The sequence below is a fragment of the Hypomesus nipponensis genome, chromosome 15, assembly GCF_054491055.1.
Source record: "Hypomesus nipponensis isolate SF chromosome 15, ASM5449105v1, whole genome shotgun sequence".
Classification (NCBI taxonomy): Eukaryota; Metazoa; Chordata; class Actinopteri; order Osmeriformes; family Osmeridae; genus Hypomesus; species Hypomesus nipponensis.
In genome coordinates, this window is record NC_140375.1 from 6,323,633 (window position 1) to 6,338,187 (window position 14,555).

Sequence of the window (14,555 nt, forward strand, 5' to 3'; positions counted from 1 at the left end):
GAACGATATTGGGAACACATTACTGTGTCTTGTGGCATTTTGTTTTATTAAAAACCTGCCTTTGATCCCATTGATCACATAGTGAGATAGCATGTCCATCTGAGGTTTTGATATCCGCTGGAACATTACTGTTAGCCTACATTCCTTTTCACCACATTACTTTTTCAAATGCTTGACCTTCCCCGCACACCGACATGCATACACAAACCAGTCATTCTTTGTGTGTCCAACTATTCGTAGGGCTGGAGCTTTTGGGAAATCTTTTTTTTTTTTTACAGAGAAAGAGCAGGAGACAGCAGGAGAGAGCAGGAGAGAGAGAGCAGAGAAGAGGGAGGAGACTGCTGAGAACCAACCGTTTTAGAAGGGAGTGACAGGGGGAGTGACTCGCGAGGTATAACCATCACTGTTTCCGAAAGTTTTCTGACCCTCGTGAGTAACCGCGGGTGGTCAACACATTTTTTTTAAAGTGCGCAGGAAGAGCTTCTCTGCAGCGGACAGAAACGCACAGTAACCGCAGAGATGTGTCCTTCACCCAGAATGATCTGCGTCCTTCTTGTGATCGCATCTACGCTGATACAAACTGCGACATCGCGCAACTTCAGTGAATCGTAAGTATGAAAAAGAGTCATAAAAGTAGGCTACTTAAAAAATACGACTTTGTATTGCTTAAAATGTGTAAGTATTTTCTTTTGCTGACGAAATCATCATAGTGTACCATACGTGCGGCGTCACAGGTGTGTTGAAGAAAATTTAACGGTGAATTTTTGTTCTGGCCTTTTTAGAGCAACGACACCAACTTGTTGTCACTGCGTGTAGTTCTTATCGTCCTTGGATTAACTGACAATGATGAAGAATGGCCTTAAGACACAATACTATATTATTCAACAGTGCACCCTTCCCACCACCCCACAACTAATCAACTTCTTACCTCCCTGCCTAAGTTCTGTACAGATCATACTAATTGGTGGAATGAGGAAATGTCTAAATATACAGATGTCCAAAATGCTAGCTCATCATTGTTCACAACACACCAGCCTGTCTGACGTCAACAACACTGACTAAGCTGGAATATTACTTCAATGGTACATGACAACATCTTGACATATAATTATTTCTGTCTCTCCTCCCCTCTCCTCTGCAGTATCTACATGGTGACCATGAGCTCCCAGGTGGTGGGAGGCGGGATGGATACTGTGTGTGCCCAGGTTCATGGCCCCACAGAGCCCCTCTCCCTCAGGGTGATCCTGCAGCTGGAGCAGGCCAACGCCACCCTGCTGGAGGAGACTGGGGTCTCCCAGGACTTTTACCGCTGCCTGTCCTTCCAGGTACACCTTCATCTACCCATGATCTGACCTGAGATCAGGTAAACCTGCCTCTTCCCATGATCTGAGCTGAGATCAGTTATACCATAATCCACCCATGATCTGAGCTGGAAGACAGAGCAGAGTTTTGAACGTTTCGTTTTTGTAAAGTATGACGTATGATAATTTGCCCAACAGGACCCGACCTAGCAGCTGCAGCCGTTGGGTCAGTCTCTCTCTCTCTCTCTCTCTCTCTCTCTCTCTCTCTCTCTCTCTCTCTCTCTCTCTCTCTCTCTCTCTCTCTCTCTCTCTCTCCCCTCTCTCTCTCCGCCCCTCTCTCTCTCTCTTTTCCCCTCTCCCTCCCCTGCCTCTCCCCCTCCTCTATCTGAGTTATGTAACCAGCCACAGATTGATCTTCCTTCAGCCATTGTTTTCAGGTCACAGAGAGGTTCTATGGGTGTATCAGAGCATCAGCACTGGTGCTGGGATCTGATTGATTGTGATACTCGGTCTAAACAAATATCTCTTTTAACTGGAGCAGACCCTGCATTCCACTGAAAATGTTAACCTCCACCCCTCCTCCCAACTTCCTTATCTCCACTCCTATCGCCCTACTCCCAACCTCCTTATCTCCTTATCTCCACTCCTATCCCCCTCCTCACAACCCACTCATCTTCTTTCTTCATCCCCCTCTTTTCCAACCCTTTTATATTTCCACCCCCACCCCTCTCCGCCCAGTTTCCAGTCCCAACCCCCACCCTCGGGTTCTCTGTTACTGTGACTCTTATATAAGGGAGCAGCAGGAGCTAGTGAGAACCCAGAACCCACCACAGGTATTCTTTTGGTTTGGAGGCAACTGCTGCAGAGTACTTTTCACTGCCTAAGATCATAAAGGCATGCAGGAAGGTTGACACCAGAGCACTCTGATAGGGAACTCATTGATTTAGTCCGACCGACAAATATATCTGTGTTGTTTCACCAACCATTGGAATGCACAGTTTGATCAGTTCAAGATTTTTAAGAGCTGTAGATCTTGAGAAAGACCCTGAAATCATGTTTACTTTAGACTGCTTTGTGTTGAGGAGATATAGCAAGTCTTTGGTTCTCCAGCTTTATTGTCCTTCGTCTTACCAACTCACCAATCTACCATGTCTCTGTTGTACTGGTACCATAAGTGTCACAACCACAGAGTCTTACATCTGAAGTGTCCATGCGTGTCTTGCAGGTCCCCCCTGTGGTCCGTGAGACTGTGGCCACCCTCCATGTCTCAGTGACCGGAGAGAAAGACTCCATGAGCAAGAAGGCCAAGATCCTCATCAGACCCTCCACCTTCATCACCCTCGTCCAGACAGACAAGCCCATCTACAAACCTGGCCAGAAGGGTAGGTGACTATCAGCTGGTGTAACCTTAAATATTCAATGTAGGACAATACATAGTGAAATCTGTAGTTCCTGTTTTTTGTGCATCTGTTTTCTGACCCTTTCAGTTCAGTTTCGAATCGTCTCGCTGGATTCCAGTTTTGTGCCGTACAATCAGATGGTGAGCTGCTTCTTGTGTCTGGTGTTTCTGGGTTGACAAGTCTGTGATTTGTTTAATATACTTATGACCTGATACTTATGAGTTAGTGGAAGAAGGCTGACAGGATGACAGTTCTTGTAGCAGGAGCAGTGTTGTTATCTAGGAAGGTCCTGATTCGGGATCACAGTTGTGGATCAAAGTTCAGATGTTCACTGTGTGGTAGAGGTGTGCTGGGGTTAGGGGGGTGCAGTGACCTGAAGTTCTGTTGATTTAGTCTGACAGAACTTGAACAGAGCGTGGGTGAAGGCAGGATACATACATATATACATATAATCTGACAATTCATAACACTACTTCTCTCTCTTTTACAGTTTCAAACTGTGGAGCTTCAGGTAAGACTAGTTCATTTTGAAATCCTTTTGAAAGCCCAAACAATGAGATGCATCCATAGATCATAGTCTATAAAACAATCTAATCACCTTTCTAAGAATAGATTTACCTTTAGAAGAATAGACTTCTTCTTAACCTCTTGGAAGGTGGACACCTCACATTATATTTGAAAAAAGAAAACCTTGTGACAAATTAATGTATTCATTTAGCAGGCGCTTTCATCCAAAGTGTCAGTACAGGGGGTATTGAACTTACAACCTCTGCAGTCAAATGCTCTAACCACTGAGCTATACCCATCCTATGATCCAAAAATGTGAAAAACAACAGTGATATAGACGCATTGTATATGTGCAGAAAGCTTATTCTCTTTTCTTTAGAAAATGCATTGGTTATATTGTGAGGGGAACGTAGGCTATGCAGTTTCTTATGCCAAAGTTTCTCGTACGGAAGTCCAAATAATAAGTACTCACCATTAGAAACCTTGTTTGCCATATTTACCCGTGGTTCCAGTAATAACATGTAGCATGAAAACCCATACTTTTAGTCAGATTAGTTTAGTTCACTACTCGTATTGGACATTTTCACAAAAGTCATAATTCTTTCTTTCAAACAGTATCAACCATTAGTAATGATGTACATTTTAATTTAGAATGAAATACAAATTGTAAATTCAAATTTTGGCCCCCATCCAAGAGGTTTAGATTCACCTTCAGTGTGCAGTTGAGGTTTACACGTTCTCTCTCTTGACACCAAACGGACTTTCAACATTTATCATTGGTGCAAAGGACCCCAACTCTAACCGCATCGCTCAGTGGCTAAACCAATCAACAGTGAGCGGCATCCTGGACTTGTCCCACCCAACAACACCAGAGGCCACCCAGGGTGCCTACACCATCACCGCCTGGACTGAGAAGGGAAAACAGATTAAACATTCCTTTGACATCAAGGAATATGGTCAGCCATCTAGCTATGCCTGTCTGTAATGGTGTTTTAATGTGTACGTCCCTGTTTGTGTCTGTGTTATTGCCTGTATCACTCTCTATCACTGTCCAGCAGAGTCTGTAACAATGTATGTGTCTGGAACAATGTATGTGTCTGGATATAGTTCTGTGCTCATTCCCTGCCCTCCTCTCAGTCCTTCCTAAGTACGAGGTGAAGGTCCAGCTACCCAGCGTCATCACCATCCTGGACACAGAGGTCACTCTCAGGGTCTGTGGAAAGTAAGTTCTCATGGAGATGGTGATGCCATCACAAGTCAACCAGGAAGCAGTCAATGGCCATCAAGTCAGGAAGTTTGACAGGTGTGTTGCTTCTCTTCAGGTACACGTATGGAAAGCCTGTCCTGGGCTCTGTGAAGGCTGAGGTCTGCAGGAAGATGGGATACAGATACTACTGGCTATTGGACAGGGAAATCACCTCTGACATATGCATAAAGTATGAGATGACTGTGAGTAAGTTAGACCTGACCACAGCCCTGGGCCACCCAGTGAGGTCTGTGAGGAACTGTTCCCTGCCTGGGTCTCTCTGTAGAACGACAATGCAGCTTCATTTGATCTAATTACCTCATGAAGAATTCTTAGTATTCATGAAATGATGGTATCTCTTGTAATATTAGCACACTCTTCCTCTTTTGTTTGGTTGATTGTGAAGACGGACAAAAGCGGCTGTGCAACACAAGTGGTGGATGTGACGCAGTTCAACCTGAACATGTTCGGCTTCCAAGACAGCTTCCAGGTGCAGGCAGAGATGGAGGAGTATGGGACAGGTAAGTTAGAAAGAGAGGAGAAGAAGGAGCTGTAGAGGAGGGGGAGATGGGAGGTGTAATGGACAAGTACAAATTAAAAGAGCTAATGAGAGCATGGGGCAGGGAGGGAAGTGGTTGGAGAGGGCAGGGTGAAGTATGCGGCAGGTACGAGACGGGAAGGAGTGAAGGAGGAGGTGGAGAGAGAATCAGCAGTAGAGGTGGGGATGGAGGGATCAGAAAGAGGAGCAGGATAAAAGCATTATGTTTTCCCTGTGACCCTTGACCCCCCATTCCATGTTCTTCCTCCAGAGGTGGTCCTGAAGGGCAGCGGCAGCGCAACATTCTCCAGCGCGATCAGAAAGGTCACATTTGAGGACGCCCCTTCGGCCTACAAGCCAGGCATCCCCTACCAGGGCAAGGTGACCAATGAGAAGCAACGACCGCAGATATCATTGACCACATTATCCACTTTCTGTTATCAGTGACAGTGCCAATAACATCGGCGAGTGTTAAATATAGCTTCTATGGATCCAGAGGTCACTGAACCTGCCCTGGTGTTCATCTGTAGTCCAGTCATCCCAGTATGTCCTGTGGGTTTCCAGATCAAGGTGGTGGGCCCAGACTCCTCCCCTGCAGCCAACGAGCTGGTCTACCTGTTCCTGCAGACTGGTGCCCCTGTGAATAACTGGACCCTGACCACAGACAGCAAGGGCATGGTCCCCTTCTCTCTGGACACCTCGCTATGGAGTGAACATGTATCCCTACAGGTCTGCTCTCTCTCTCCCTACTGTATCGCTTTTTTACTTTATTTCTCTTTCTTTCTTTAACCCACTAACTTTCTTCCTCTCTTTTTCTGTATTTCCATCCTGGAGTTCAAAGTCCCCTCAACCCAGCTGTCTCTCCTGTCCACGTTTCTCTCCCTAAAGGCTCGCACCAGGTTTAAAGAGGACAGGCATCCGTATGTTAGAGACCAACGCCTTCCAGAGTACGGCTCAGCCCACCACAGTCTCAAGGCCTTCTACTCCAAGAGCAAGAGCTTTGTGAGGATCCAGCAGGCCAGCCAGACCTTGTCCTGTGAGACAGACGCCACAGTGGGCGCCACCTACATCATCAGTGGGGAGGAGCTTAAGGAGGGCCAGAAGACTCTGGACTTCTTCTACATGGTGAGATAGTACAGACATGGGCGTCAAAGTGTGTGTTTGTGTGTGGGACTGACTACCCAGGGTTCCAATGGGGGGGGAGGCCCATCAAAACGTTTTGAATGAATAACAGACATAACCAAAATGGGGGGGGGGGAATTGCAATCTCTCATGGTGCCCCAAAAGTATTATGAGTGCCCCATGAGTACAGATATGAGAAGCTGGTCTCAATACAGTAGAGGATTAGTTGAAGCTTCTTGTGGTACTACAGTCAGTTGTGTTGTGGTTGCAGGTGATGTCAAGAGGCAGCGTGGTGCATCATGGACGCATACCTGTGACTGTGACGAAGCAGACAGGTACAGTTAATATCTGTCACTAAATTACCAGACAGTGTGACGTTGTACTGGGAGCTAGAGCGATAAGTAATTTCCATTTGCTTCTTGTGTGTTCCTCTATCTCCAGTCAATAGAGGGGAGTTGACTGTACCCCTTCAGAAGATGGTAGACCTTGCACCCTTTGCCCAGGTGGTTATGTACACAGTCATGCCCAGCGGAGAGGCTGTTGCAGACAGCCAGGACTTCCCCATACGGCTCTGCCTGAAGAACAAGGTAGGCTCCATGTTACAGTAATAGTCAGTCCATACAGTATGTCTTCTCCACATCCACTGTGTGCAGGTGTGTACTCTGTACATAATGATGTGTGTTTGTGTGCAGGTTTCTCTGAGCTTCTCGTTGCCTCAGGAGCTCCCTGGGGAGAAGACGTCCCTGAGCCTGCAGGCTGCGCCTGGCTCTCTCTGCTCCATCAGGGCCATCGACCAGTCTGTCCTGCTGCTGAAGCCTGAAAAGGAGCTCAGTGTTAAATCGGTATGTTCTGACTGCACAGTCTAACCACACAGCGAGACCACACTCTGGACACATACAGACAACTGTTCTGACCTAACACACCGACCACAATCTAACCACTGAATTCATGTTTCCTATGTGCAGGTGTACAAGCTGTTACCAGTCGATAAGCTGACAGGCTACTATTACTCCATAGAGGACCATGAACCATACCCCTGTCTGCCAATGCCACGATTGCCTTTCATGCCAGAACCAGAACCAGAAGTAGAACCTACTCTAATACCAGCTGACGACCCTTCCAGCCGCAAGAAACGTTCCTTCTATGAACCTATGCAAGACATGAACGACGTCTACAGCATCTTTAAAGTGAGAGGGCATATTGTAAAATTAATGTTAACCTTCTATGCCTATGACAAGGATATGTCTTTTGAGAATTTCTGCAGTTTATTACATGATGGAGCCCATTGTGTGTAGAATTACATTGGACCACTGGGTTTCTCTCATGAAAGTTAACCAACTCTGTCACCAGATAGACGTGTATAGTTCCTGATGTAGCTCCTCTGTTTTCTTTCTTCCAGGATGTGGGAATTAAGATAATCACCAACTCCGAGGTGAAAAGACCTTATGACTGTATTGGTTATGCAGTTCAGATGTCATATAATAGCGAGGCCGATGGTGGTAAGTTATCTATGCACTACTAACAAACTTCACTGTGATTGTTTGGTTGGGCTGTTCCTTCCTCTGTTCTCATGAATGCCATGTTGTGTGTGAAAATAATCCATTGGAAATCATGTAAAAAATAAATTGTGGCGAACCTATAGGCAGATCATTTGAATTTAGAACATGATTAAAATGTTAGACGATGCAGATTATATGCCAATGGCCGAAATGGTTCCAAAAGGTGGAAGAGGAAGAGCAGAAGATTCGCTGGAGACCGTGAGAACCTACTTCCCTGAGACCTGGATCTGGGATCTGGTGCCTGTTGGGTAGGCTCACTCAGATTACGTCCTAATACTGGTGATGATAAAAAAGAAGAATATTATGTTCAATGTAACTTGTCATCAGAATGACTTTAAAACTCTCAAAAGTAGAATCACGCACACAAAGCACATATGATTTAGCATGTTCAAGCCACTAGTCTCTAGTAACCCTAGAGACCAGCTCATAGACTAACCTGGCTGGTTCTGTCTGTGCTGCAGAGACTCGGGCTCAGTGTCGCTAGAGAAGACGGTTCCTGACACCATCACTAAGTGGGCTGCTGGGGCCTTCTGTACGTCCTCTGTGGGTCTGGGTCTGGCCCCCGACACTGCCCTCACTGCCTTCCAGCCTTTCTTCCTCAGCCTCACCCTGCCCTACTCCGTCATCCGTGGTGAGGTGTTCATCCTCCGGGCCACCGTCTTCAACTACCTCTCCAAGTGCATCATGGTACGGTATGACATCTGACTTGGGGCTATTTGACACTAAAGCAGCTTTCTGAGGCTGTTGGGCTGTTGCAGTTGCGAGGGTTGTGGTTGTCCAGAAATCCCTTATAACTTCGTATCTATAAATACACAAAACCCACATTGAGCTTATTTTGCCATCCACCACAATGCATTGGTAGCCAAAGGTCCCATGTCTGTATGCCTGAACAATTTATTTTTCCTTCATTGATGATTGCGGTGTATTTGTCCGTATTGTGATCTGATCCCTTCCCAGGTGAAAGTGACTCTGCCGGAATCTGATCAGTTTAGCGCCAAGACCTGTGATGGCTGCCAGTACCAGGTGTGTCTGTGTGCCGACGAGAGCAGAACATTCCGTTGGATCATCACCCCCACTGCCCTCGGTGAGCTTCCAGGAACCCGCTAGCACCCAGGATAGGAGTGGTGTACAACTGTCATAGTAGGAAGGGGTGATAGAGAGTAGGCAGAGGGAGGTAATAGAGAAGAGGGTGCTGTCAATCCATAGTACATGAGAAAAGTGACACCCCCTGTGAAAGTGAGGTACTTTAGGCTCGACCTGAATACTGATGTATCTTCCTGTGTACCAAGAGATTTGGTGTCTCTGTAACTAGACATGCATGTTAATGTGTGTGTGTGCGTGTGCGTGTGCGTGTGCGTGTGCGTGTGTGTGTGTAGGGGAGGTGAGTGTGAAGGTGAGTGCAGAGGCTTTGAAGACGGAGGATCTTTGTGGCAATGAGGTTGCCTCACTGCCTGAGAAGGGCCGCATTGACACAGTGATCCGACCCCTGTTGGTGGAGGTGAGTACTACAAACTCAAGGTAGTGTGTTCAAGTTTGTTTTGTCCTTTACTTTCTCAGTCTTATATTAATGTCACTGAGTTAGTTTACTTAGTATCTTTACTCCTTTTCTCTTCCTTCATTGTTTCCAGGCAGAGGGAACCCAGCAGACATTGAGCCACAACGCTCTGCTCTGCCCTGCTGGTAGGTGTTCTGAAACTGGTGGTGTCATCGCAGCATCTAACAGTTTGCAGATTTTGGTTAGGAGTGTTGCTTTGACATTTTTTGTTGTTGATGTGTGTGTCTGCTATTTCCAGAGGGTCCAGTAGAGAGGGACATCTCTCTGAAGCTGCCAGAAGTGTTTGTGGAAGGATCACCCAAGGCCTCCATCTCTGTCCTAGGTAAAACATAATGTTCTTGTCCTGTACTGAAACTCTAACCATTATGAACCATCTGGTGTTTTAACATTTCCTGCAGTTCCTGCCTCTGGAATATCTGTCATGTCAGATAGGAAGATTCATTGTGTAGACTTGCATGTTTGTCATATAGACAGGGTTACAGCATCACGTTAACTTGAGCTGTTCAGTCATCAGTTGATTCCTCTCTACAACATTACTCACTGTCCAGTCCTCCCCTCCAAGGTGACCTGATGGGTCGAGCCATGAAGAACCTGGACAGTCTTCTGGCCATGCCCTATGGATGTGGCGAGCAGAACATGGTTCTGTTTGCACCAAACATCTACATCTTGACGTACCTGCAGAGCACCAGGCAACTGACCCCTGAGGTCCAAGACAAGGCCACACACTTCCTAGAGAGTGGTGAGTCACACTGGGAGAAGTTTGGGTGGTTTGGTGGGGAAATACATTGATGGATGGCCCAAGAGGATGGATGGATGGATGGATGGATGAAGCTGGAAGGATGGTTGTATAGATGGATGGCTTGCAAACTGCAGTAAACCACCATGTTCTTGCAGGCTACCAAAGGGAGCTCAACTATAAGCATGATGATGGCTCATACAGCGCTTTCGGTAAGAGTGATGAGTCTGGCAACACCTGGTGAGTCTGAACTCCTTCTCACACACAACACACAACAAATGTTTGAATACTGGAGTTGTTTGTAGATTGGATTGTACGAGTCAATGGTGACTACATCCCAGACAAAGTTATTGAAGTTCAAGTTCAGGTGTTTTCTGTGTGACCTCAGGCTGACATCGTTTGTGATGAAGTCTTTCGGAGGAGCACGGCCCTTCATCTTTGTTGACCCCGCCCACATCGCCAAGGCAAAGTCCTGGTTGGCCGGTCTTCAGCAACCTGATGGCTGCATTGCTTCTGTTGGGAAACTCTTCCACAATGGCATGAAGGTGAAGGGGAGGGCGAGGGAGCAGGCAATTTCAATCTTTCAAGCAATACTGTTATTGGCTGACTGTTCCCTGTTCTCTTGTGATTGGCTGATAGTGTTGCTTATTCTTCTGAGAGTGGCTAACTGTGTTTTTCCTGTTTTCAGGGAGGTGTGAGTGATGACGTGTCCCTGACTGCCTACATCACTGCTGCTCTGCTGGAGCTGGGACTCAACACTACTGTGAGTGTAAACCCAGTTAACCCCCATCTACAGATCACCACTCTCCACAACTTTACAATGATCCAAAACCCTTGCAGTTCTGGTCATTGTGCTAACCATAGAGATACAGCACATTGTTTCATTTAGCATAGCATGCTAGAACACAGTCCTGTGCTCTACAGATATGTGTTAGACAGGCAGAGTGGAGCTGAGTGCTTCTTTGCTGTTGTGTCACCAGGACCCCATGGTGGACCGGTGTCTGGCTTGCCTAAAGACGGCAGTGGCTGCCCCACTGGAGAACCTGTACACCACAGCCCTGCTCTCCTACACCTTCTCACTGGCCGGGGACCAGGACACGCGCAGCAAACTCATCACACACCTGCACCTGAAGGCCAAAACCACAGGTACCTGGCTGTCTGGCTTTTGAGATTGTTGGTTTGATGGCTGTCTTGTTGTCTTGTATGCTAGCTAGTTGCCTGGCTAGCGTTGATACATATCGTTGGGCGGGTAGTGCATTTTTAGCCTTGAACCTTAGTTCCCTTCACAGACGGCACTCGCCACTGGGAGAGAGCGGAGGCTTCTGGGAAGGGCCTGGACTCCATTGAGGTGGAGATGACGTCATACGTGCTGCTGGCTCTGCTCTCTGGACCGCCCATGGAGGGCTTCGGCCTGGACTACTCATCCAGCATCGTCCGCTGGTTGGCCCAGCAACAGAACCCTTATGGAGGGTTCTCTTCCACACAGGTAGACTGTAACTCCATTCATCCAAAACTTTAAACCTATCTGGGTATAACGGTTATCAGTACCAACCTGCCAGCCTTTCACCAGGATACAGTTGTGGCGCTACAGGCCCTGGCCAGGTACGGTGCTGCCACTTACAGTCCGGAGGGAGCCAGTACAGTGGTGGTGACTTCAACTGGGGGCTCGAGGCAAGAGTTCAAGGTGGACCAGAACAACCGCCTGCTGTACCAGGAGTCTCCACTAGGGGAGGTGCCTGGGGACTATAAGATCAGGGCTGAAGGAAAGAGCTGTGTCTTCCTCCAGGTGAGACATATGCCTCGTGATTCTTCTTATCTGCGTCACCTTGATAGTTTTACAAATACTGTGGGGCTGATATTTGATGTCAACATACAGCATAACTGACTGAACTGTAATCCACTGTTCCTATTTCAGATGGCTCTGCGTTACAACATCCCTCCTCCTCCGGACTTCTCAGCCTTCAACGTGACGACTGAGGTGGTTGGGTTGTGCAACATCACCAAACCCTCTCTCATTGTGACTGTGAATGTCAGGTACTGGATCCCCAGCCATGGATAACTACATCTAACACAGCCCATAAAGCTGTACAAACTTGAAGAAAGAAGTTTGGAAAGTTTGTTTAAAACGTTTGTGTGTTTTAGGTACAATGGTCGCCGGAAGGAGACCAACATGGTCATTATCAACGTCAAGCTTCTGTCTGGCTTCATCCTAGACAAGAGCTCCCTCAGACCTGTGAGTTCAAACGTAGAAATACAGTTAACTAGTACCAAGAGCATACAGAAATACTGCTTCCGTTAAATCCTCTTCTATATTTTTACTAACTTGTTCTCTTCCTCCTCTGTCAGCTGCAAAAGTCCAGCACAGTGAAGCGTGTCGATGAGGAGGACGGACATGTTATCATCTATGTTGACGGGGTAGGTTTCAAGAGTTTCACAAATCTTTCATAGCACTTCAATTGGACTAATCTGCATGGTTGTTAAAGTTGTAGAATATTTCAGAACAGTCACAGTGTCAAAAAGGACTTGTTTACTGGCATAACTGTAAATTCACCCTATACTGAAAACCAAATCAACAGTCTCTAATGTTTAAACGTGTTTTCAAGCTCAAGCAGCAGGAAACCCAGTCTTACATCCTGGTCATCCAGGAGGACCTTCCAGTTAGGAACCTCAAACCTGCTGTGGTCAAGGTCTACGACTACTACCAGACAAGTATGAACACATTTAGAAAAGGAAAAGGAGAGATGGAAAAACAACAGTGTTTTAGGCATGCTTTGTTATTATGGTTTTCAGTGTATAAATGAAGTCTAAATTTGAGTGTCTCCTCAGGTGACGTGGCAGTTAGCGACTACAGCTCTCCATGCGCTGAGGGTAAGTTCCTAACATCGCTCCTTCAACATGCTGCTTTAAATCACATATCAATACACATTTGAATAGCTCTTTTTCCAGTAATGTAACATATTGGACCCAGGGTTAATTGACTGTCTGTTAAGGGGCAGTTACACCTAAATTCACAGTGAATAATTTATTAGCGTAACGTCGCAAAATACGCGGGGACCAGAACGTTTCGGTGCTAGGGTAGGGGTTGCACATAACCATCTGGGAAGTCGTCTTTGGAAACTGTTTTGAAAATGGCAGGCACTTTCACCATTTTTGATGGTGGAACTATCTGTCTATCACTGACTTACTTCATCCCCAGCCATAGCTGCCAGTAGTTCCTCATAGGACACTGTCAGTGGTCCAATCCACTGTGATTAGGGCACAAGATAATAACTTGGAGCATGGCAAGATGGAATCTTGTGTGGTCAAGGGATTAAGGAATGAATGAGGTGCTATTTGTTTGGCCTGAGTGTGACCACCCCTTCAGTCTATTAGTAGCCAGTCACACCAACCACATATTGACAATGTTCTTGGTGAAACCCTGTTGCTGTTTGTAATTGTATTTACACAGGTGATGACATCAATGAGCTGTAGAATACCTGGAGAATATTCTTCTTGCTGATTGGAGCAGAGATGAACCATTTGCTTCCTTTGTAGAATCATTGATTTCTGCCAAGCCCTACATATATGTGATTTTTTTAAATTATGCTTTTGCATAGTTCCTGAAAACAACCCAACAAATGGTGGAACTGATGAGGCCTGCTGTAAACGTGTCTTTAAATTGGCTAAAGAGTTTTTAGTTTAAGTGTAGCTACAATTTTACCTTGTTTTTAGATTTTATTTAGTGTTTGTTTGTTTTTGCCAGTAATGACCCCGTCCACCTAATCAGAACATGTTCATTTCACAGTTCATAGTCGATTTACACCAATACCATGTCAGTGTTGCTGAAGTTCCCCCTGGGTCCAACTAGTGACACTGTACTGGGAATACATGCTTTATTACTGTGTTGAAGCAAGACAAGGAAACATCTATACTGGTCTGGAGCATCCGTTTACTAGATGTTATTGTACAAACTCCATTGACTAGAGTACCATGTGAAATTAAGATGATGCCAATAACGTCAACATGACCTGGTCTGGGTTGCTTGACTAAGTGGCAGAGTGACAGGAGCCTGTCACAACATGTTATACTCAGTGTGCCAATCTACTGTTTGTGTGTATTTTTGAGTATGTTCAGGTGTATGAACACAGCGCATTGATTCAACACCCACTGATATGTACTGTGACCAATAAAATGTAGACCCCAATTTTTTTATAATTCAACACTGTTGTCTTCAATGATTCACACAACACTAATTTATACAATATAAAGTGAAAAAATAAACAATACTTGTTCTCAACCGATAGTCGTAGAACAGTTTGAATGAGGTGAGATAAAAGGCAGTACGGAGTGTGTATTTAGGTATTTTATCACTTGTCTTTCTATAATTACATCTGATATATTTGAATGATCTTGTCCTGATCACCTACCACTATATTAGTAAACCATGTTACATAGGTAGGTAGGAAAAAAGCCCACTGGACACCACGGCTGACCTTTGACCCCTACACGTTGCACAATATAATATTAGTCAATATGTCACACAGAAATGTACACCAACCCTTTTCGGAAGAAATGAAAAGAGGGAGGAGACTGCTGGGAACCAAGCGTTTTG

The 14,555-nt window shown here is 45.9% G+C and overlaps 1 protein-coding gene across 2 annotated transcripts; it reads left to right on the forward strand.

The window, feature by feature from the left end:
• Window positions 1-421: 421 nt before the first annotated feature.
• LOC146257189 (alpha-2-macroglobulin-like) lies at window positions 422-14,163 on the forward strand. 2 transcript variants are annotated; one of them, XM_084674027.1, is made up of 36 exons: window positions 422-608; window positions 1,142-1,325; window positions 2,527-2,683; window positions 2,789-2,841; window positions 3,192-3,212; window positions 3,996-4,164; window positions 4,346-4,430; window positions 4,531-4,657; window positions 4,861-4,975; window positions 5,264-5,373; window positions 5,557-5,721; window positions 5,881-6,117; window positions 6,386-6,449; window positions 6,556-6,701; window positions 6,807-6,956; window positions 7,080-7,301; window positions 7,514-7,613; window positions 7,795-7,921; window positions 8,135-8,360; window positions 8,631-8,757; window positions 9,050-9,171; window positions 9,302-9,353; window positions 9,467-9,550; window positions 9,791-9,967; window positions 10,123-10,204; window positions 10,353-10,509; window positions 10,653-10,727; window positions 10,945-11,110; window positions 11,254-11,450; window positions 11,535-11,750; window positions 11,880-11,998; window positions 12,107-12,197; window positions 12,311-12,379; window positions 12,568-12,673; window positions 12,791-12,832; window positions 13,413-14,163. In XM_084674027.1, exons 1-36 carry the CDS (start codon window positions 520-522, stop codon window positions 13,433-13,435), a joined length of 4,452 nt encoding a protein of 1,483 aa, XP_084530153.1. In that variant the 5' UTR covers window positions 422-519; the 3' UTR covers window positions 13,436-14,163. The 2 variants fall into 2 exon arrangements, with proteins under 2 accessions (XP_084530153.1, XP_084530154.1); XM_084674028.1 differs by having other exon boundaries at window positions 7,837-7,921.
• The last annotated feature ends 392 nt before the right edge of the window (window positions 14,164-14,555 follow it).